Genomic DNA, 21,312 nt, shown 5'->3' with positions numbered 1-21,312 from the left:
CACCATGGTAAGAGCTTTGAAGACAACTGAAAAGAGTGAAAGGAGAGGGAATGGCAGGGTGGGGCTGGCTTGGTGGCTTAAGAAGTGTGTCCGAGGAAAGGAGCCTGTGAGAGAAGCGTTTCAGGCACCACAGGAACAACTGTCACAGCGAGACTGAAAGGGCTGATGTGTTTCAAGGACAGTCAGTATGCCTGCAGCTTCTTAAATAGGACCAAGCGGGAGAGGTTGAGGCCGACAGGGGTTAGTCATGCCGGCCCTCTGGGCCATGGTGCCGATGGGGTTACAAATCACTGAGTAAGAAGACTGATGGACAAATGGCATAGAGACAATAGGCTTTTCATTCTGAACAAAGCAAGACCCCCTGCCCCTTTATAGATGAGAATAAATTCCTGGGGGGAAAATGGCCCCCAGACAGTTAAAAATGGTACAAAGAAAGTGTAAGTAGAGACTTTCTACTATATGAGGACAGAAGAATCAATACCCCAAATACCTGGATTCCTCACAAGCAAGACAATAACCAAAGGAGAAAATGAGTGAAGGGAATAAAAGAACAAGTCATAGGAAAAAAAAGAGGCCAAAAATAAAATCTGGGCTGAGAAAAACATATATGCAATTAACAATAGATGGATGGGTGTCCCCGCTTTCTTGTGCTGCACCTGGAAAATGGAAGGTTTTTTTCCTAAAGGCCAGCTGGCATAGCTGATGAAATGCAGGGTCCTTTTCTAGGCACCACGAATGTCATTTCTGCTCTGGTGTCAGGGAGAAAATCTTGTACCTACACAAATGAGGATAGATGTAAGGATGTTCAGAGCTCATGCTTACAGTGATGGCAAAAAGGAAACAAGAAACACTCCTAAAGTTTTATAGGTGAATAGAATGGATAAATAAAATTTAGACAATTATACAATGAGATGTAGTACTACACCAAAGTTAAAAAGTATGATCTGGAGGATCTCTGTGCAAAGCCGTCCTGGGCAGGAAAGTCCTTGAGACTCTTATCTCCGGGTAACCAAACAAAAGCCAGAAGTAGAGTAGTGGCTCAAGTGGGAGAGAACCAGCCTTGAATAAAAAGGCTCAGGGACAGCACTCGGGCCTTGAGTTCAAGCCTCAGTTCTAGCATACATGTTCACACATGCACACCCACACCCACACACATAGAGTACTTTCTGATTCATAGTATCCAAAAGCTACTCCAAAGTGATAGTCTATATCTCGAGAACAGGGTGAATGGTTTTCATCTTTAACTATACTAGTAGGTGATAGGCATTATTATTGCTGTTTTCTTTATGGCTTAGGGTTATTAATTACAACATATCTAATTTATTTTTACCTTTGATACTTTTTCAGGTTCTTAGAACCTCTTTCTATTAAATCTTAGTCTTTTATTTTGGAGCTCTTTTCACCTGTTATTTAACTTTATAAATAGTCTCTTACCAACTTAGGAAACTTTAAATTTAAAACCTGAACTTTAAAAGGCTTTTCCCTGTTTTTGATCATTTGGTTCTGTGACACGATGGTCCTCCCCAACTGCCAGACTTTTTCAAGAGTTCAAAGTGGAGTTGACAATGTCCTGGGGTCACCAGGTGCTTCCTATGTGTTCCAGAGAACACGTGGCCTTGCTCTTTATGCTTCAGCAATGTCACCAGTGCATCCGTGCCATCGGCCCCTGGTGTCTGGGCTTGCTTAGGAAAATGGAGCCCTCGTGATGAGGGAGGGATTTCATACAGTGGCAGAGGCATGAAGGTTCCTGTGATCACAGGACGTCATCTTTATTGCCGGAAGCTCCTCAAAGGCATGACTTTGCAAAGGTCAATTGGGAGTGGCTGGCGGAGCATCCCATCTCTCACCGCAGAGCCCCACGTGTCTGGTGCGTTGTGGCCAGCAGAGAGAAATCTCCCACAGACTTCTCATTCATCCTGCTGTCAGCTCTGGCCAGACACAGAAAAGCAGGCAGGGGCTGGGCAGTGTGGAGTGCCGACAGATGGGAAGTATTTTTAATAAAAGATCACATCAGATTTAGTTTAAAAAAATCTTCTCCATGCCACAAAGGGTTATGGACACACCAGTTTGCTAACACAGGCCTAGGTTACTTGGCATGAATGAATCTTGTTCAGAGAAGGTGAGGAGCTAGGGTAATAGCCTTTTTCAACATTCACCCATATCTATATCTTGCTTCTCTGAAATGTCATGATATTACAATGTTAGATTTAAAGCCAGAAAATGTATAAAAATGAAATAGAATTTGGCTAGGGGGTGGTGCCTGGCCTGGAGTATGAACTCAGGTCCTGGGTACTATCCTTGAGCTTTTATGCTCAAGGCTAGCACACTCGACCACTTGAGCCACAATGGCTTTTTGGTGCTTAATAGGAGATAATTGTCTCACAGTCTTTGCTGCCTGAGCTGGCTTTGAACTGCAATCCTCAGATCTCTGCTTCCTGAGTAGCTAGGATCATAGGCATGAGCCACTGGAGCTTGGCTAAAATAGAATTTCTTTAAAGGTGTTCTGTGGACTTTGCCAGATGAGGAAAGGATGCTACATCTAGATCAAAACTTTGTCTTAGGTTGGCAAGAGTGCTTGCCTTGTATACATGAAGCCCTGGGTTCGATTCCCCAGCACCACATATATAGAAAATAGCCAGAAGGGGCACTGTGGCTCAGTGGCAGAGTGCTAGCCTTGAGCAAAAAGAAGCCAGGGACAGTGCTCAGGCCCTGAGTCCAAGCCCCAGGACTGGCCAAAAAACAAAAACAAAAACAAAAACAAAAAAACAACTTTGTCTTAGTAAACTGGCCCCTAGGACAGTTTATGTTTCTTAGATTGGACATGGAATTAATGAAGTCCATTTGTTTGTACTATTCACCCAGGAAAAAGATGTTGCTGAGAAATTGCCATGTTTTATACTCTCAGTAAAGTTATTGCACAGTTGAACCTGAATTGAGGGTGGGGTGGGGGGAGCCTCCTCAGGAACCACCCACTCAGGTAAAAATCACCTCATTTGATCTGACCCAGCAAGGTCCAGTTTAGAACCCCATAATTCATTTCCTTCCTCAGAGAAGCCTGCTTTTCTTAAGTACTTTTGGGGCCTCCTTTAACATGGTTTGCATGTTTGAGCTGCCAGTCTTCTTTCCATGGTCTTTTAGTTGCTTGGTAGTTTAGACATTTCAAAGCCACTACAGTATTCACCAACCCCAAGCTTAATCAAAGCCAGACGGACAGTCTTGTGAGGTGTCACGATTTCACTCCTGAGCACTACAAGTCACGAATAATAATCTATCATGTGTGCATGCGTGTGTGAGGTCTATGCCAATTCTTAGGTATAGGTTGAACTTTCAGGTTTCTAATTAAGCGATTGTCTTTTAAGGGGTAAACACTTATCAGCTGGAAAGTCACACGATTTCTGTTTTATGAGACTTCTTAGTTTATAAGGCATGTTCGTGTTCATCTTTCTGGTGATTTTGGTGACTAATGATTGTTTGTGAAGAAAGAGTGGGGAAAGGTATTCTTACCCTCGTTTGAGAGAAGAAATTAAAAATTAATGAAAATCAAATGAATCACCCAAAGTCATCCAGTCAACGGTGATAAAATCCCTCAGGTCTGAGCTCTGCAGTCATCCAAGCTGCTAGGCCATAAATAGAACTATTTGCTAGTCACCAGTGGATCACACCTGTAATCCTAGCTACTCAGGAGACTGAGATTTGAAGATCATGGTTCAAAGCCAGCTGGGGCAGGAAACTCCATGAGACTCTTATCTCCAATAAACTACTCAAAAAAACCAGAAATGGCGCTGTGGCTCAAGTTGTAGAATGCTCACCTTGAGCAAAAAGAAGCCCAGGAACAGTGCTCAGGCTCAGAGTTCAAGCCCCAGGACTGGCAAAAATTAATTAATTAAATAGAAGTGTTCACATTTAAAAATTTTTAGGCTGTGAAATTTTCTAATTTATTGCCAAATTGTATGCACTTTGAGGGGGGAATTTCCAGAACTTGTCCTTTTTTTCTTCCCCACACACATTTTTATTAGCACATGTTATATTAATTATGCAGAATAATGGATTTCATTATAACCTTTTCATATATATGTATATATATATATGTGTATATATGTATGCATATATATATATGATGACATTTTAAAATGCCCATACACATCAAAACACAAGGTTTTCCAGAAGGAAATTCACAATTTCCTACTAACATGTCCAAAATGTAAATTCTAGGCTCAGATAGATTATATATAATTCATGCTTTTAAAATGTCCGTTAATCATAAATAAACTCCATTGAGGGTTTAATTGCATGTTTATTTTGGCTTTACCTATGAGGAGTTAATATTCCTTTAATAATATATTTATCAGAGAGTCAAGAAGAAAAATGTAATATAGTTGAAAAGAAAGACATATAAATAAAATGGCCTGCTATTAAGGAATTCTTTAGCTGTTACTGATGGAGCTCCAGTTCGGGAGGGGGCTGATGGGAAGTAAGTTGACTGGGGACTGAGAGGGATGCAGAGACCTCTGTTTTTGATTAGCCCAGAAGTGGGTTATAACTGAGCTGAGTTTCTCCCCGGCTGGCCTCTCTGGTGCTGACATGTGCCTAGAGTGTGTACCACTGTGTTGGGGCTTTCTCTTTGGGGGATGTGCGGACACATGTTACTCACTAAAAAAAAAATATCGAAGACCTTGAAGACCTTCATCTTGGATTGCTAAGCGCACGCTAAGAAACCTTGAGTTTTCCAGAGGGACCAGGGAGAATCTTGTATATTTCACTCTTGGAACAGGTTTGGAATCCTTTCGAGCAGTTTGAATGATTTGCTCTTCTATCTGGAACAAGTGAATGGATGAAGTATAGATTTGGCACTGTTAGAGTCCACCTGAAGTTAAAGTTTAGTTATCTCTGAAGCATAAGACATTAGGAAATGCTTCCTTTAAGATGTAAAATGCCATGTGCATATTTTATCTAATGAAAGGCCTAGCTTAGCCTTTGAGGGAAAGCCCCTAGTGTATAAAATAGTGCTCTGTGTGTGTGTGTGTGTGTGTGTGTGTGTGTCCCACAAGCTTTCCTGCCTGGGTTCACTTTGACCCACGATCCTCCGATTCCAGCCTCCTGAGTGACAAGGGTCACAGGCATGAGTCACCAGCACCTGCCTCACAAGCATTTTTTAAATAGGCAAATATTGCACGTATTTATTCTGCACAGTGCAGTGTTTCAGAAGAATTAAATTGAGCTAATTAATATATCACCCAACACATTTTCCTTTAGTTTTCCCTATGATGAGAGTATATAAAAATCTGTTCCCTGAACCCTACTTCATTGTTGGTGGGAATGTAAACTGGTTCAGCCACTCTGGCAAGCAGTATGGAGATTCCTCAGTAGGCTAAATGTAGAACTCCCCTATGACCCAGCAACCCCACTTTTGGGTATTTATCCAAAAAAACCACAAACAAAATCACAGTAAAGCCACCAGCACAACAATGTTCATTGCAGCGCAATTTGTCATAGCGAGAATCTGGAACCAACCCAGATGCCCCTCCATAGACGAATGGATCAGGAAAATGTGGTACATATACACAATGGAATTTTATGCCTCTATCAGAAAGAATGACATTGCCCCATTTGTAAGGAAATGGAAGGACTTGGAAAAAATTATACTAAGTGAAGTGAGTCAGACCCAAAGAAACATGGACTCTATGGTCTCCCTTATTGGGAATAATTAGCACAGGTTTAGGCAGTCACAGCAGAGGATCACAAGAGCCCAATAGCTATACCCTTATGATCACATAAGATGATGCTAAGTGAAATGAACTCCATTTTATGGAAATGATTGTTATATCAGAGTTGTAACTACTTTCAACATCCCATGTGTATCTGTAGCTTCTACTATTGATGATGTTCTTGTATCACCTTCTTGTGATTGTATCTACACTATCTCTGTAATCTTATCTGAGTATATTGGAAACCGTGTATACTGGTATTAGAACTATGAAATTGAAAGGGAATACCAAAATTGAGAGACACAGGGTTAAAAAAAAAAGAGAAACAACTACAAAAGCAATACTTGCAAAACTGTTTGGTGTAAGTGAACTGAACACCTCAGGGGGGGAAAGGGTAAGGGGGAGGGGGGAGGGGGGTATGAGGGACAAGGTAACAAACAGTACAAGAAATGTATCCAATGCCAACGTATGAAACTGTAACCTATCTGTACATCAGTTTGATAATAAAAACTTTAAAAAAAATCTGTTCCCTGAACTGGAGCTGCAGATCACTGTGTGGGGCTCCCTCTAAAATTAATGAGGCTCTACATGTTACCCCTAACACCACCCCAAAAGTGATGTCTCTTAGTAACTTCTACTTGTGTATGACTAATAGGTGTTGCCACCCGTGCTATATAAGAGCTCTCCTGAATGTATTCCTCTTGACTATAACATTTTTTTCTCCAAAAGTGGTGTTTTTATTTCCTTTCAGTAGTTGTACAAAGGTGTTGCCATTTAACAAAGCAACTTATAAATACAATGTATCTTGATCAATGTTACCCCATTCAACTTTCTCCCCCATCTCTCCACTACCCACCTCTTCCTTTGCTCTTTGCTTGCAGTATGTTGGATTCCTGACTGCACTCTCTCCCCTCTTCTCTTCATTTGTCTACCCGTTCCCACTTGGCCCCACCACACCCCTTTCAAGTACCTGCTTCCTGGTGTTTGAAAAGTATATACAACATATTAACTGAAATATGGTAGATTCAAGAGAGAATTCAGTGCAGTTCCTTAGAAAGGCAAAATCAGAATTCAGGGGTAAAAAAAAAATCTAACAGAAACATTTTATCTGTTCACTCACATTCCCCATCTCCCAATCTCCAGTGCCTCCGGGACCCATCATTCCACTCCTGCTTGTAACAGTTCAACCTTTCTTGAGTTCACATGTAAGTGAGGTCACACATTATTTGTCTCTCGTAACTGGCTTATGTGAATTGGCAGAACGTGCTTCAAGTCTATCCATATCACAAATGATACCAGTCAGGATTTTCACATCATCGCTAAATACATGGTTGCATATCTCTGTGTGTCACATTTTAAAAATTAATTCATCTATTGACAGACACTTAGGATGGGCCTATATCTCTCCTATTGTGAATAAGGCAATAGACACAAAATGTGCCTTTTCATTTCCTTTAGCTATAAACCCAGAACCCCATTACTATATCATGCTGCATTGTAGTTTTAGCTTTGTGAGGAAGCTCCATACTGTTTCCCATACTGGCTGGGCTGATTAACAGTCGTAAACACAGTGTATAAAGGAGACTTCATTTGCCTCTACAGCCTCACATACTTTTTTTAACCTTTAGTCTTTTGAAAACTAGCTGCTCTTAACTGAAGTAAGAGAATACCACATTCTAGCAAGTCCCTGATGATTAGTCATGCTGAGCATTTTGTCACAGACCTGTTGACCACTTCGGACTCTTCTTTTTTGTTGTTGTCACATGTTCATTTAGACGCTTTACCTTGTTTTTACTTGGGCTGTGATTCTCTCAACTTCTACTTCTTGAGTAGCTGGGATGACAGTAGAAGAACCCCTCAATACCTGGCCCTATTTAGAGGGTGCGGGCATCTAGTGGTTCAATATGAATTGCACTTCCTGCTATTGTTTTCATTGCCTGCGTATTTTAGATATTAAGTTCTTATCAAATATACAATCTTCAAATACTTCCTTTCATTCTGTAGATCCTCTCTTCACTCTATCGATGTTTTCCTTTGCCATGTGGAAGCTTATTCTTTGAAGCCATTTCATTTGCCTGTTTTGAACTTTTGTCATCGGTACCTGCAGGTCATGTTAAGAGAAAAATCATTACCCAAGCCCATGCCAGAATGTCCCTTTGTGTTCCAATAGCAGCTCCGCAGTGTGAGGATGAGTTGAGTTGTTTGTATGTGGGGAGTAAGCAAAGTGTCTTTCTCGGGCCTGTGGTCAACCAGTTGTCCAGCACTGTTTATTGAAGGGTTGTTGGAACCTCTGTTAAAGGTTAGTTGATCATTCATGTGTGAGCTGGGTTCTCTATCCTGTTCTAATGGCTGATCTCCTATGACTGCAGCAGTACCTTGCTATGTTTTAACTATTTTAAAGTCAGGTAATGGGGAAATATTTTATCACACAGTGTGATGCCTTCAGATTTGTTCTTTTGCTCTGGGAGTATTTTGGCAATTTGAGGTAATGGAATTTTAAAATAATAATAATTATTATTATTTGCATTACTAGGGTTTTGAACAAAATGCCCACCACTTGTTAGCAAGGTGCTCTCCCACTTGAGCCATGTCTGCAGACTCTCTCCACTTTTTAGTTATTTTTTAATAGAGTTTCACTTTTTTTTTTTACTGGAAGCCAGCCTTGGACTGAAATCTTCCCTTGGAGGGTTACAAAGATGAAATCTTGCCAACCTTGTTAGTGAGACCTGAGAGCTCACTAAGATTTTTAATCCATGCTGGCCTCAAATTGTGATCCTCTCCACTTCTGCCTCCTAAGTAGCTAGGATTACAGGAGTGAGCCACCATGCCTGGTCCTATTTGAGAGGATCTCTCTGGCTCATCTCCTTACAGTCATGTTCTATTTCTGTGAACAAAATCATTGCTATTTTCATAGAAGTTACATTTGGTTTTTAGATGTGGGGCATATTTTAACAGTTTATTTCAGGTCCTGAATCCAGGATATCTTTTCATTTACTTATGTCTTCTTCAGTTGGTTAAGTTTTTTCCAAAATATGTTTGCTATTACTGTAAATTGTATTTTTTCTCAGATAATGAATAGTTAGTATATAGAAATGCTACCGGTATTTATTTATTTTGCTATAGGTCAGGCTTGCCCTGAACTCACCATGTAACCCAGGCTAGCCTTCAACTACGACCTTCCCACCTTACCCTCTCAAGTGGTGGGATTATTGGCATGACCATCTCTGATTTTTGTATCTTAAAGTTTTACTGATTTTTTTTATTTGAAGCAAGTGGTTTGGTGGAATCTTTTATAATGAAACTTTTCCTTTCTGACTTAGATGCTTGTTATTTCTTTTTCTTGCTCTGGTTATGACTTCTAATATTATGTTGAACCAAAACAGCAAGAGTAGATGTCTTTCTCTAGTTCCTAATCTTAGAGGAAAATAATGCAGTTTTCCCTATTGAATATACTCTTATTTGTGGACTGGTGTTACATAGCCCTTCACAGTTATGGTAATCTGTTTCTTTCTTCCTTTTTTCTTTTCTTTTCTTTTTTTTTTTTCTCTTTATTGGTCATGAGGCCTGGGTACTGTCCATGAGCCATTGTGCTCAAGGCTGGCACTCTACCACTCTGAGCCACAGAATCACTTCCAGTTTTCTGGTGGTTTATTGGAGATAAGAGTCTCATGGACTTTCCTTCATGGGCTGGCTTTGAATCACGATCCAGCTTTCTGAGTAGCTAGGATTACAGTCATGAACCACTGGTGCCTGGCAGTCTGTTTCTTTGATACATAATTTGTGAGAATTTTTATTGTGAAAAAAGCTGAAAATTGTAAAATGCTCTTTCTGTGCTGATTGGGACAGTGGTATGGTTTACACATTTTGTTCTACAAAATGGATACATCATGTTTAGTGCTTAGTACATGTTGAAGCATCCTTATATTCTTGGGACAAAACTTACTTGGTAATGGTAAACAAACTTTTTAAAGTGCTGTTGAATCCAGGTGTCTCTTCCTATTTAACTGAAGACTATTGCTTCTCTGTCTATCAGAAATACCATCTTGTAAATTCCTTTTTATGTATATAATCATCTGCTTTTAGTATCAATACATAAAACTTGCCCTTGGAAGTATTCAAACTTCTTCAGTTATTTGGAAAAATTTAAGAAGGATTGGTATTCATTTTATTTCTATTTTTTAATTATTATCTTTAAGCAGTTGTACAAAGGAGTTTCCATTTAACAAAGCAGTACATGTTAATCAATGTCAATATATCTTAATCAATGTCACCAGTTTCAAGTTTCTCACCCATCCCCTAACCCATTCTTTCCCTCCTTCTTTTTAATTTTGCAGAATATACATCGGATTCTTGACTGTACTCTCCCCCTCTTCTCCTCTTCATTCATCTACTCCTTTCCCTTGATGCCATCTCTCCTCTTTAGAATACCAAATTCCTGGTATTTTATTTTGCTGAACTTTGATTTTGGCTTTCTAAGGAATTATGCTATTTGAGATCTCCCTCAAATCTACCGTATTTCAGTTAATGCATTTATAATATATACTTGCAATAATATATACCTTCCAACTTGTTTACTTATTGGTTTCTAGGCCTATTCTGGCTTCCACATATGAGGGAAACCATGCAATTTTGTCTCTCTGGGCCTTAGTTCACTTAACATGATATTTCCCAAATCTTTTAATTTCTTTACAAATGGTATGCAATGTCATTCTTCTTAATAGATGGGTAAAATTCTATTGTGTGTATATATGATACAGATATATCACATTATATATGTGTGTGTGTGTGTGTGTGTACATACACACATACATACATATCACATTTTCTTGATCCATTCATTCATTGATACCGTACCCTGGCTATAGTGCAGCGCGCTGTAATAAACACTGCATCCTTTGCTGTATCTTGGTTGGTAAACCTTTGGGTAAATGCCCAGGAGTGGAATTGGTGAATCATAAGGTAAATTTTATAAGCCATACACTGGATTCTTGACTGTATTTTTCTTCTTTTCTCTTCATTCATCTACCCTATCCCCTAGACCCTATCCTTCTTCTCCTTTCAAGTACTTGTTTCCTGGTGTTGAGTTTTTTGTTTGTTTGTTTGTTTTTGTCAGTAGTGGGGCTTGAACTCAAACCTTGGGTGCTGTCCCTGAGCAATTTTGCTCAAGGATAGCACTACCACTTTAAGCCATAGTGCCAGTCCCTACTCCAGACTTCTGGTGGTTAATTGGAGATAAGAGTCTCACGGATTTTCCTGCCCAGGCTGGCTTTGAACTGTGATCCTCAGACCTCAGCCTCCTGAGTAGTGAGGATTACAGGCATGAGCCACCAGCACCTGCTGCTTCCTAGTGTTTTATTTTTCTATAGTTTGATTTTGTCTTTCTCAGAAATTACACTGTGTAACATGGTAAATGATTTATTCAGAGCTGAATCCATAACCTGGATGTCCTACGTTTCTTTAATATACAGATTTATGATTGAGTGTTTTAATTAGCTACCAATTTTTACAAACAACTAATCATTTGTATCCTCCTTCTCAGACAATAGAAAGATCAAAGTGAATGGAACCAAAGAACCCATAGAGTTTAAGTCCAACCAATGGTTTGGAGCAACGGTGAAAGCTCACAAAGGGCAAGTCGTGGTGAGTCTGAGCCTGGTGGCTATGGGCTGCTTTGAGTTACTGGGTGCGCTGACGGATGCATTCTAATGCTCATGCCTAGAAAACTCCCCTTAGATCGGAATGTCTTTGACTTGTTGACATTTTGAAGAAATCAAGTGCTTAAAATGGAATCATTTTTCATGGGCAAAGACGTAGGAAATAAAATTTGTTGACCAGGAAAAATCAGTTAGATATTTTCAAATATTCCAGAAGTGACTACGAAAGATGGGGAAATAAAAACTCCATCATAAGGAGGGGCAAATTTTATTGCTTAAAATTGATTTGAAGAGTTGATTAAAATTTAAGCAGAAAAAAATGGTGTTCATAATCTAGAAATGTTTAAGTCTACTATGGTACCACTAATCTTGTTTAGAGTAAATGGGAAACTGTCTGTAATAATGATTTTTTTAATTACTAACTGCTTGATTCATTGAGTTTGTTAATTCTTTTAAACGTAAAACATCCATTCTCAAGTTTAAACTGTGATGAATTTATTATTCTATTTTCTTATTGTTGGAATCAATTACACCTATATCCACATCTATGTTTATTAAAAAAAATACATGACTTTTGAAGTAAGCTGGAGGATTTTTTTTTTAATTTAGGAAATGTGTTAACCTATTGGCTTTAAGGTAAAAGAAAATAACATTAAACTTTGGGACTTGTTTAAAGCTATTTGAATCTTGACATAGTAGGTATCTAAAGGAGGAGGTAACAAATTATACAAGAAACGTACCCTCTGCCTTATGTATGAAACTGTAACCCCTCTGTACATCACTTTGACAATAAATAAGTAATTATTTGGGAAAAAAAGATGACTAGTTTCATTTAGTCTATGTTTAACCCCTCAAAACTTTTGACATGAAAATAGGTGATATAGAAGGTATAGATAGGATATAGATAGCCCTCTCTAACTAGAAGCCCAGCATGTTCTACTCACTTGTTATGGAATTATATTTCATCTAATTCAGAATTGGTAAGATCTTTTTTATTCCTTAATGACTTTTGGTTTATGTGAACTTCTATTGAAAATCTTAATCTATCCTAATAGTTCTTTAGGGTTCAAAAAATCTTTTGAGTAGTATTTTTTTAAGTCTTGAAAAAACTATGTTGCATGTTTATTCCATACTTGTAGAAACCTTCTAAACCATTAAAAGTATAATAATACACAAGTCCATAATAAAATGTTTATGTTCTGGTATTCATGCATTTGGTATTCTTGTATTTTTTAATTATGTGATTAGGTGCTAGAATGGTATAAGATTTATATTTCAAGTTGATCCTTTTTCTTGGAGTACTGTGGGAAGAAAAGACAGTAAACTTAAAAGTATTTTTAAAGGAATATAAAACTATTTATTGATCATTGTTCACCATTATTTACAATAAAGTAAACAATATACAGTTGGGTAACATTCTGATTACTACAATGTTGTTTCTCTGGCTTTTGTGGAACCAGTAACCCAATACTGAAAACAATTGAGCCTACATGTAAGGAATGAGTTGGGATAAAGAAAAAGCCTGCAGGTCAATAATTATAAAATTCTGTCCATTCATTTAGGCCAGTAGGTCCTAAATAGTCACATCTCTAACCAGCTGATTTTACATTTCCATGAGCTGAGTGTTAAGATAGCCCATGACCCAATAATCTGTAAAGGAATGCTCACTACAGAAAATTTTAGTGAAAGGAAATCCAGATTTGTCTTTTCTCATCTGGGTGAGGGAAGCTGTTATTAGCTTAAATTTTTCCTTTCAAGAAGTTTTGCAAAGCTATTGCATTTGCTTATCTATGGCAGAGGCAGGAGGACCTAAAGTTCGAGGCTAGCTAGCCTGGCTACCTAGGAAGTTCAAGGTGAACCTGAGCTGCCTAGAGACCCTGTCTCAAAAATCAACAAAAAACTAAAACAAGGGCCAGGGATGTAACTAAGTGATACATCATTTACCTACATATGCCAGGCTGTGGGTCTGATGCCCAACACCTCTAAACAAGCAAAATCTCCAAAAGAAAAAACTACCTATGTAAGTATTTTGTTTACACACACACAAACACAAAAAAGAAAATTCAGGATGGTCCTTCAACATAGCAGTTAAAGACAAGTTGTTCTGATTAAGTAATACCCCCCAAAATTGCCTAATATTAAAAAAAGCCACAATCTGTTTCTGAATGCAGAGGAAATATACCATGGTATTAAACATTCTTTTCTGATAAAGCAACTATAGAAAGCCTTTATTATATTTGTTCAAAGTAATGAGTGCTATTGAGGAAAAAAGAAAAACCTCAACTCCCCCAATACTACTTTCCAAACCAACATGTCATACTTGATTTTCATTAGAATGTAGTTATTGTTTCACACCATTAATTCAAAAACCAAGACTCGGATTTTATATATATATATGTATAAATATATATAAAAAGCAATGCAAACAATTATTGAGCTTCATCTTCTGGACAAGAATGCCAAGTTAGTCACTCTTCATAGAAAGCAATCACAATCTGAGGACACTTCATATTCGCCTCTTTTGCCAGCACCAAGTCAGCTTCATCTGAATCTTTCCATTTCATAAGAAACATCAATTCTCCACTGCTGTCTGTGGCACCAATTATTCGTTCAGGATCCAGACCCCTAGCAAACCCCCTTGGTTTGTCAGCAGCATCTCTTTTCTTCTTTGATTTGCTAATCATCAGATTCACTGTCCGATAAAGATTTTCTTTTTGTACCATCCTTTTCTTTACCAGCTTTTTGAGAATTAAGAAATGCTTCAATTAATTCTGGACAATCTAAATTTTCTTCAGGTTCCCAAGTATTATCAGCATCTGTAAACCCCTTCCACTTCAGGAAATATTCTACCTTCCCATTCACTACACGTCGGTCCGGTACTTTTTCTACAACAAATTCTTCAGGCTCTGCTTCTTCAACTTTTCTACTCTTTCCATTCTGTTTCTTTCCCATTTTTTGCAATGTAGTCTTGTTAGAGGCCATTTTTAATTGTAGACTTGAAGAGCTATTATTCACCACCTCAGATGCTCCGGTGGCGGTCCTGCAGCAGCAGCGTCTCCGGCCCGCGGGCTTCCAGCTCCAGTCTCAAAGCATTAAAACAAAAAGAAATAGGCTCGCAGTTCTAGGTTCTAGTAGTTTGCAATTCTGTGTCCTTACAGTTGAGGACTTGGGCAACCATTCAGATTCAAGCTACCAAAATAGGAATCAAAAGAGTGCCTGCATTTTGAATACCAGCATTGTCTGGACCATTCCTAGCACAGATAAAGGTTAATTGAAAGGTGATTTCATATCTATTTTTCTCCACTTCCTAGAGTTTGTTTTGATGAATATTATTTTCTGCGATCAGAGGCACCTAAGCATCACAACTGTTTGTGTTTCTCTCCTAAGAGTACCCTCCTTTGGTCTCACTGTGTGTGAGTGCCTAGGATTTCATATCTCCTGACATGCTGTAGACTTCTGAAGAAGGAAATAAGTGTTGCGCATTTCTTACTGTCGTTGCGTTTTTTGCTTTTTCTGTTTTCCTGGCCCTGCACCTTGAACTCAGGGCTGTGTGCTTGCTAGGCAAGTCCTTCCCCATTACACCACACTGTCAGTCCTTTCATGCTTTTGTTTGTTTTCCCCAGACAGGATCTTACACTGCACTTCTCCCAGGCCAGTCTCAAACTGTGGTCCTTCTGCCTTTGTCTCCTTAGTAGCTGGGGTTAAAGGAGTGTTTTGAGACAGGTTCTCACTGATGTTTTTTCTCAGGCTATGTATTGAACAAGATCACCCTCTTCCTGTCTCCCAAGTAACTGGAATTACAGGTGTGTCCCGCCTTAACACACTCCTGGTTAAATTAATTTTTGCTGGTGTAATTCTTGTTAGTAGGCAAGCTGATGTTGCTGTAGTTTTATCTTTTTACTCTATATATTTCTAGAAGTGGTATCACAATGCAATGTGCCTGTCTTATTTCCTCCAAATGGATATTCCTAAAATTAGATGATATAGGCCATGTATTGAGTAAGTATTTGACGTGACAAATCAAGTGTCATGACAGAGACAATATAACAACTAGTGCCTAGTAATTTCATATTGTAAAATTTTTTTATTGAAAAATCAGCATGCATGCATTGAATTTAGTTGGGCACACACTTATTAAGCAAGTTTTACAGGCAAAGCACTATGTGAAGTGTTCTTGGCAGCTCAATCAGTTCCAGAAGAGGCTCCAATATCTGCTTTCTCATTCTGTATTCAACATAGACCTTTGCTACCACTGCAAGTTTTTGCTTGTTTTTTCTTTTGCTTCTTAGAATTAAAGATGTATTTGTGGGATGATCTAGGTAACTCACTTTCCTTAGAAAAATTGCCTGATCTCCTTAGAGTCTTCAGAATGAATTTCTTACAGCAATCAAAGGCAGAGTACTGAGTTACTTCACATCCACAAGTCAAAGCCTTGAAAACATGGGTAGTTCATTCCCATGTGCCTTTAGATGACTTGCCTCAGCTCTTCTAAAATGGCTACATGGCTTCAGTTTTGCCATGAACAAAAATTATGAAAAATCATTTCCATTACTGAAAATGAAGCCACCCCCTAATTACCAAGCCAACAATGAAAACTTCTTCTTTTTTTTTTTTTTTTTTTTTTTTTTGCCAGTCCTGGGCCTTGGACTCAGGGCCTGAGCACTGTCCCTGGCTTCTTCCCGCTCAAGGCTAGCACTCTGCCACTTGAGCCACAGCGCCGCTTCTGGCCGTGTTCTGTATATGTGGTGCTGGGGAATCGAACCTAGGGCCTCGTGTATCCGAGGCAGGCACTCTTGCCACTAGGCTATATCCCCAGCCCCGAAAACTTCTTAAGATGCAACTTCAATGGTAAATTAGAGGAACCCACAAAACAGAGGTTTACAAACCTTTTATACACACTCCAACTTGATAATCTTTTTTTAAAACCACACCTATGGACTTACCTAAGTCCAAATTGGGGAAGAAAAAAGGAGTGAAAGGAAATAGGAGTTCTTTGCTTTTAGGAACTTTCTTTTATTTAAAATTCTAGAGGGAAGAACTCTATCCTTTGTATATGTTTTAGTTTTGTTAATTCTACTGTGTATTTAAGTTAAAAATTGCTTTTGGAAGTTTGATGGACTTTGACTACAGAGGTACTGGAGCCAATGCAATCTCCTAACAATTGAACATAATTTGTCATAAGTTTAGATGCATTAACGATCACTCAAATCATACCTGTTTGCTGCCTTTGCTGTCTTATAGGCCTGTGCTCCTTTGTATCACTGGAGAACTCTGAAACCAACACCCGAAAAGGACCCAGTTGGCACTTGCTACGTAGCAATTCAGAATTTCAGCGCCTATGCAGAGTACTCTCCTTGTAGAAATAGTAAGTTATTTTTCTTCTTTGGAACAGAAATTTAGCTCCAGAGCTTTCCAATGACAGAAAACTATAGTGAGTCAAAAGAGGGGGTCCATCCTTCACAAGTCTTTTGCCTTAATGACATAGTGTATTCTCACAACTAACACCAAGAATGATGGTGTGTAGAGCTTGTTGCTGCATTTTGTTCTGCCTTTTACATGACTACCTGTATGAATGGGAGAGGTCAAGGTGAAATACAGTCCATGGGATCCAGATTTATAGGGAGTATATGTTAGTGTGAGGTTGAATCATTATAACTATATATATATACATATATATGTTATAGTATGCAGGATTCTTGAATATCATGGTCAGGTTCTGATGCTACCTTATCTACTCTGTTCTCTTGAATAGCAATAGAGCCCAGGCTAAGCTATATAAGAGTTAACTCAATTGCCAAGAATTGTTTTGGCTCTAGTGTACTTCCAATTTCCACATCATCATGGGCTCTCTAATTCTGAACTTGTACTTCCTCCTCTTCAAATCATCCAAAGAGGAGACTTCCTGTCACGTCTAAGAAGTCACAGCTCATTAACACAAAGCCAGCTTGTTCATGAACATATGGTTGATCTCAGAGAACAAGGACATCAGTGAGATTATTTTCACAAGGGAATCTAAGGCCTCCCTGCTTATGTTAATTCTACAGCAGGTAATTCAGGTGAGGAGGTTATTTCACACATACACTTCAGTTATACTTGGAAAGCCAACAAATAGTGAATGGACAGTGAATAATGCTGGGTTCCTGATTCTACTCTGAGACATAATTATAAAGTGCAGAAATATTCTGAAACTTCAGGAAGAAAGATTTCTTCAGTTCTCACAAATTAGAATTCAACAAGGAAAAAAGAAATGTCTTTGCAGAGGAAATAACTTTGCACCCTACTAAAATTGCCATTCCAAATAAACATTTCCAGTTGGTTATTTTCTCAATGATTTTTATGGAGTATTTTCCCTTAAGTTTTTCAGTTTCCTGCTTTAAAGTGAAATAACTTCAAAGAATGGTCATATTTCTTTCCTCTTAATAATGTACAATATTAAGAGTAAAAAGAATTTATTTTTGAAGGGATTTTAAGAAGGGGTATGCATTTATTAAATATACTCAGTGTAATTCACTAGTGTTCATCTAGCAAGATATCGCCTATTCACATATATTTTTGGATGTGTACAACTATTTTCACCCCTGAACTTCTAAAAAACACCCCAAAACCTAATATCTAGAGATTTGAAGTTGTTCAGTTCAGCTTTTAGGTAAACCTTACAAAATTGGTAACCAGAAAACATAATGTGTGGTTGTAAAAGAAGGGATGAACTTTGTTAAGATGGACTGAATTACAAAATGAATGGAGCATCTGGGAAGAATTGAGGATTTGGTAAAGTTAAATAAAGTCAACTAAGTTTGGATGAAAGGAAAGGACAGAGAGAGGAAGATACATTCTAGAAGAAAAAAAACTGGAAGGACCAGATCCAGTTAAAAACATCTGCTCCAGACCCAACCCAGCCTCTAACTGTTTCCTGTGAGGACATCTACTTCCTGTCCAGCCCTCTGGTTTCAGTTTCCATCTAGTCACAGCCTTGATAAGAGAAAAGTTATTATCATTTTTCTGTCAAAGTATATCACTTAACTACTTAACCAGATTTGGGCTATCCTTCAAACACTTTAGAAATTATAGAAACTCTTTCAGAGTACGTTATAAATAGTAGATTTGTGATCATTTCATTTATTGATTTTATTATCTGTAAATAGTTGTACAAAGGGGAGTTCAATTCAACATGTCAATTTATGTGTACAATGAATCTTGATCAGCGTCACTGCTTCCACCATTCAAATTTGTAATCTTAATGCCTTAGGAATATGACAAGAACCTTAGAATCCTGATGTTTTCTTGTGCATAGTTTATAAAAGTACATGGTGAGATAGTATTGCATATTCAGTTTGTGAATTACATTGGATAGGATAAAAAATGTAAGTTATGACTTGATAGTTTTATCTTTTGTGAACATTTGCATTGCAAAGTCCTGGGGAGAGTCACTATGATCAGAAATTTAATTTTACAATTTTCATAATGAATATTAATAGAATAATTTAAAATTAACTGCTTATTAAAGAGAATAACAATAGAAGCATTTGTCCTTGTCCCCATTGGAAACTTTGTCCAAAGATGGTCTCTCAAGCTACCACCTGCTAGGAATGGTGGAAGTCGTGGGCAAAGAAGAGACATTATTATCAAATGGACAATTTTTGCATGTGTATGCTGGTTCTGGGGCTTGAACTCAGGGCCTGGGCACTGTCCCTGAGCACTTTTTCTCAAGGCTAACATTCTATCAATTGAGACATAGCTCCACTTCCTGATATTTAGTAGTTAAATGAAGATAAGTGTTTCATGGACTTTTCCTGCCTAGGATGGCTTTGAACTTTGATCCTCAGATCTTAACCTCCTGAGTGGCTAGGATTGCAGATGTGATGGTGTTGAGCCCAAATGGAAAATTTGGAATCCAGTCAGAACATGGAGATTCTACCTCTTAAATGAATGAAATATAAAACCCAATATAAACTCTTGCTCTTTGACCTGTTCCCTAAACAGATAGCAACTTGTGCTTAACACACTAGAAGAAAAACCAATAGAATATCATAAAAATGGGGCTGGGTGCTGAATACAGATTGAGTCTCTGCGCATATCAAAGTGCTTCTAAAAGGGCATTTTCATTAAGTTTATCACTTTAAAAATGGTTTTGTAATATTTTCATGTCTTTAGGTTTATATACACTTGGCAAAAATTTGTTACCTTATTCACATCTTGAAAATATTAGAATGGAAAAATTGCCTTTTTGTCCAGTAAAGTGACACATGAAAAAAGTTTTAAAAAAATGGGGCTGGCACTCTGGCAAGCAGTATGGAGATTCCTCAGAAGGCTCAATATAGAACTCCCCTATGACCCAGCAGCCCCACTTTTGGGTATCTATCCAAAAGCCCACAAACAAAATCACAGTAATGCCACCAGCACAACAATGTTCATCGCAGCACAATTTGTCATAGCGAGAATCTGGAACCAACCCAGATGCCCCTCCATAGACGAATGGATCAGGAAAATGTGGTACATATACACAATGGAATTTTATGCCTCTATCAGAAAGAATGACATTGTTCCATTTGTACGGAAATGGAAGGACTTGGAAAATGTTATACTAAGTGAAGTGAGCCAGACCCAAAGAAACATGGACTCTATGGCCTCCCTTATTGGGAATAATTAGTACAGGTTTAGGCAAGCCATAGCAGAGCATCACAAGGCCCAATAGCTATACCCTTATGAACACATAAGATGATGCTAAGTGAAATGAACTCCATGTTATGGAAACAATTGTTGTATCACAGTTGTAACTACTTTCAACGTCCTATGTGTATGTGTAGTTTCTATTATTGATGATGTTCTTGTATCACCTTCCTGTGGTTGTACCTACACTATCTCTGTAATCTTATCTGAGTATATTGGAAACCGTGTTTACTGGTATTGGAGGTAGGAAATTCAAAGGGAATACCAAATTTGAGAGACACAGGGTAAAAAAAGAGAAACAACTACAAAAGCAATACTTGCAAAACTGTTTTGTGTAAGTGAACTGAACACCTCGGGGGGCGGGGGAGGGAAAGGGGGGGAGGGAGGGGGGCATGAGGGACAAGGTAACAAACAGTACAAGAAATGTATCCAACGCCTAATGTATGAAACTGTAACCTCTCTGTACATCAGTTTGATAATAAAAATTTGAAAAAAAAAATGGGGCTGGGAATATGGCCTAGTGGCAAGAGTGCTTGCCTCATATACAGGAAGCCCTGGGTTTGATTCCTCAGCACCACATATATAGAAAACAACCAGAAGTGGTGCTGTGGCTCAAGTGGCAGAGTGCTAGCCTTGAGCAAAAAAGAAGCCAGGGACGGTGCTCAGGCCCCGAGTTCAAGCTCCAGGACTGGCAAAAAAAAAAAAAAATGTATGGGCCCCAGTAGCACATGCCTATAATCCTCACTTCAAGCCAGTCCAAGCAAGAAAGTTCATGAGACTCTTATCTCTGATTACTCACCAAAACCCAGAAAGTGGAAATGTATCTAAATTGGTAGAATGCTAGTGTTGAGCCAAAAGCTTAGGAACAGCAGTGCTCAAACTTTGAGTTCAAGCTTCAGGACCAACACACACACACACACACACACACACACACACACACATGCACACGCACACACACACACGTTAAAAAGACATTATTATTCCCGTCACTATTACTATAGAATGACAGTGCTACTTGGAATTAAAAATAGACACAGAAATATATTTTTAAATTCCCTGGAATTAAGTTTTTAAATAAATACAAAGTACATCTTGATCATTTTAAATTTAGGAAGCATACAGAGAAAACAAAAGAATATTCTGACCTAGCTATTAAAACACATTTTCAAAATGATGACATGGTTACAACTGAATATTTTGATTATTCCAGGTAATGTGGACCCTGAAGGCCAAGGTTACTGCCAAGCAGGATTTAGTCTGGATTTTTATAAGGTGAATTCTAATGT

At 38.4% G+C, this 21,312-nt stretch overlaps 1 protein-coding gene and 1 pseudogene across 1 annotated transcript in view; one reads left to right on the top strand and one right to left on the bottom strand.

Moving 5' to 3' along the window:
- Positions 1-21,312, top strand: part of Itga8 (integrin subunit alpha 8) — a 153,863-nt gene that overhangs the window by 17,320 nt on the left and 115,231 nt on the right. The window contains exons 3-5 of the mRNA XM_048367462.1: positions 11,245-11,345; positions 16,601-16,724; positions 21,237-21,298. Of these exons, the coding sequence (XP_048223419.1) occupies positions 11,245-11,345; positions 16,601-16,724; positions 21,237-21,298 (287 nt within the window). The remainder of the gene's footprint in view (positions 1-11,244; positions 11,346-16,600; positions 16,725-21,236; positions 21,299-21,312) is intronic.
- Positions 13,651-14,440, bottom strand: LOC125366768 (annotated as a pseudogene).

The sequence above is a fragment of the Perognathus longimembris genome, chromosome 18, assembly GCF_023159225.1.
Source record: "Perognathus longimembris pacificus isolate PPM17 chromosome 18, ASM2315922v1, whole genome shotgun sequence".
NCBI lineage: Eukaryota > Metazoa > Chordata > Mammalia > Rodentia > Heteromyidae > Perognathus > Perognathus longimembris.
This window is presented reverse-complemented; position numbering and strand designations above follow the sequence as displayed.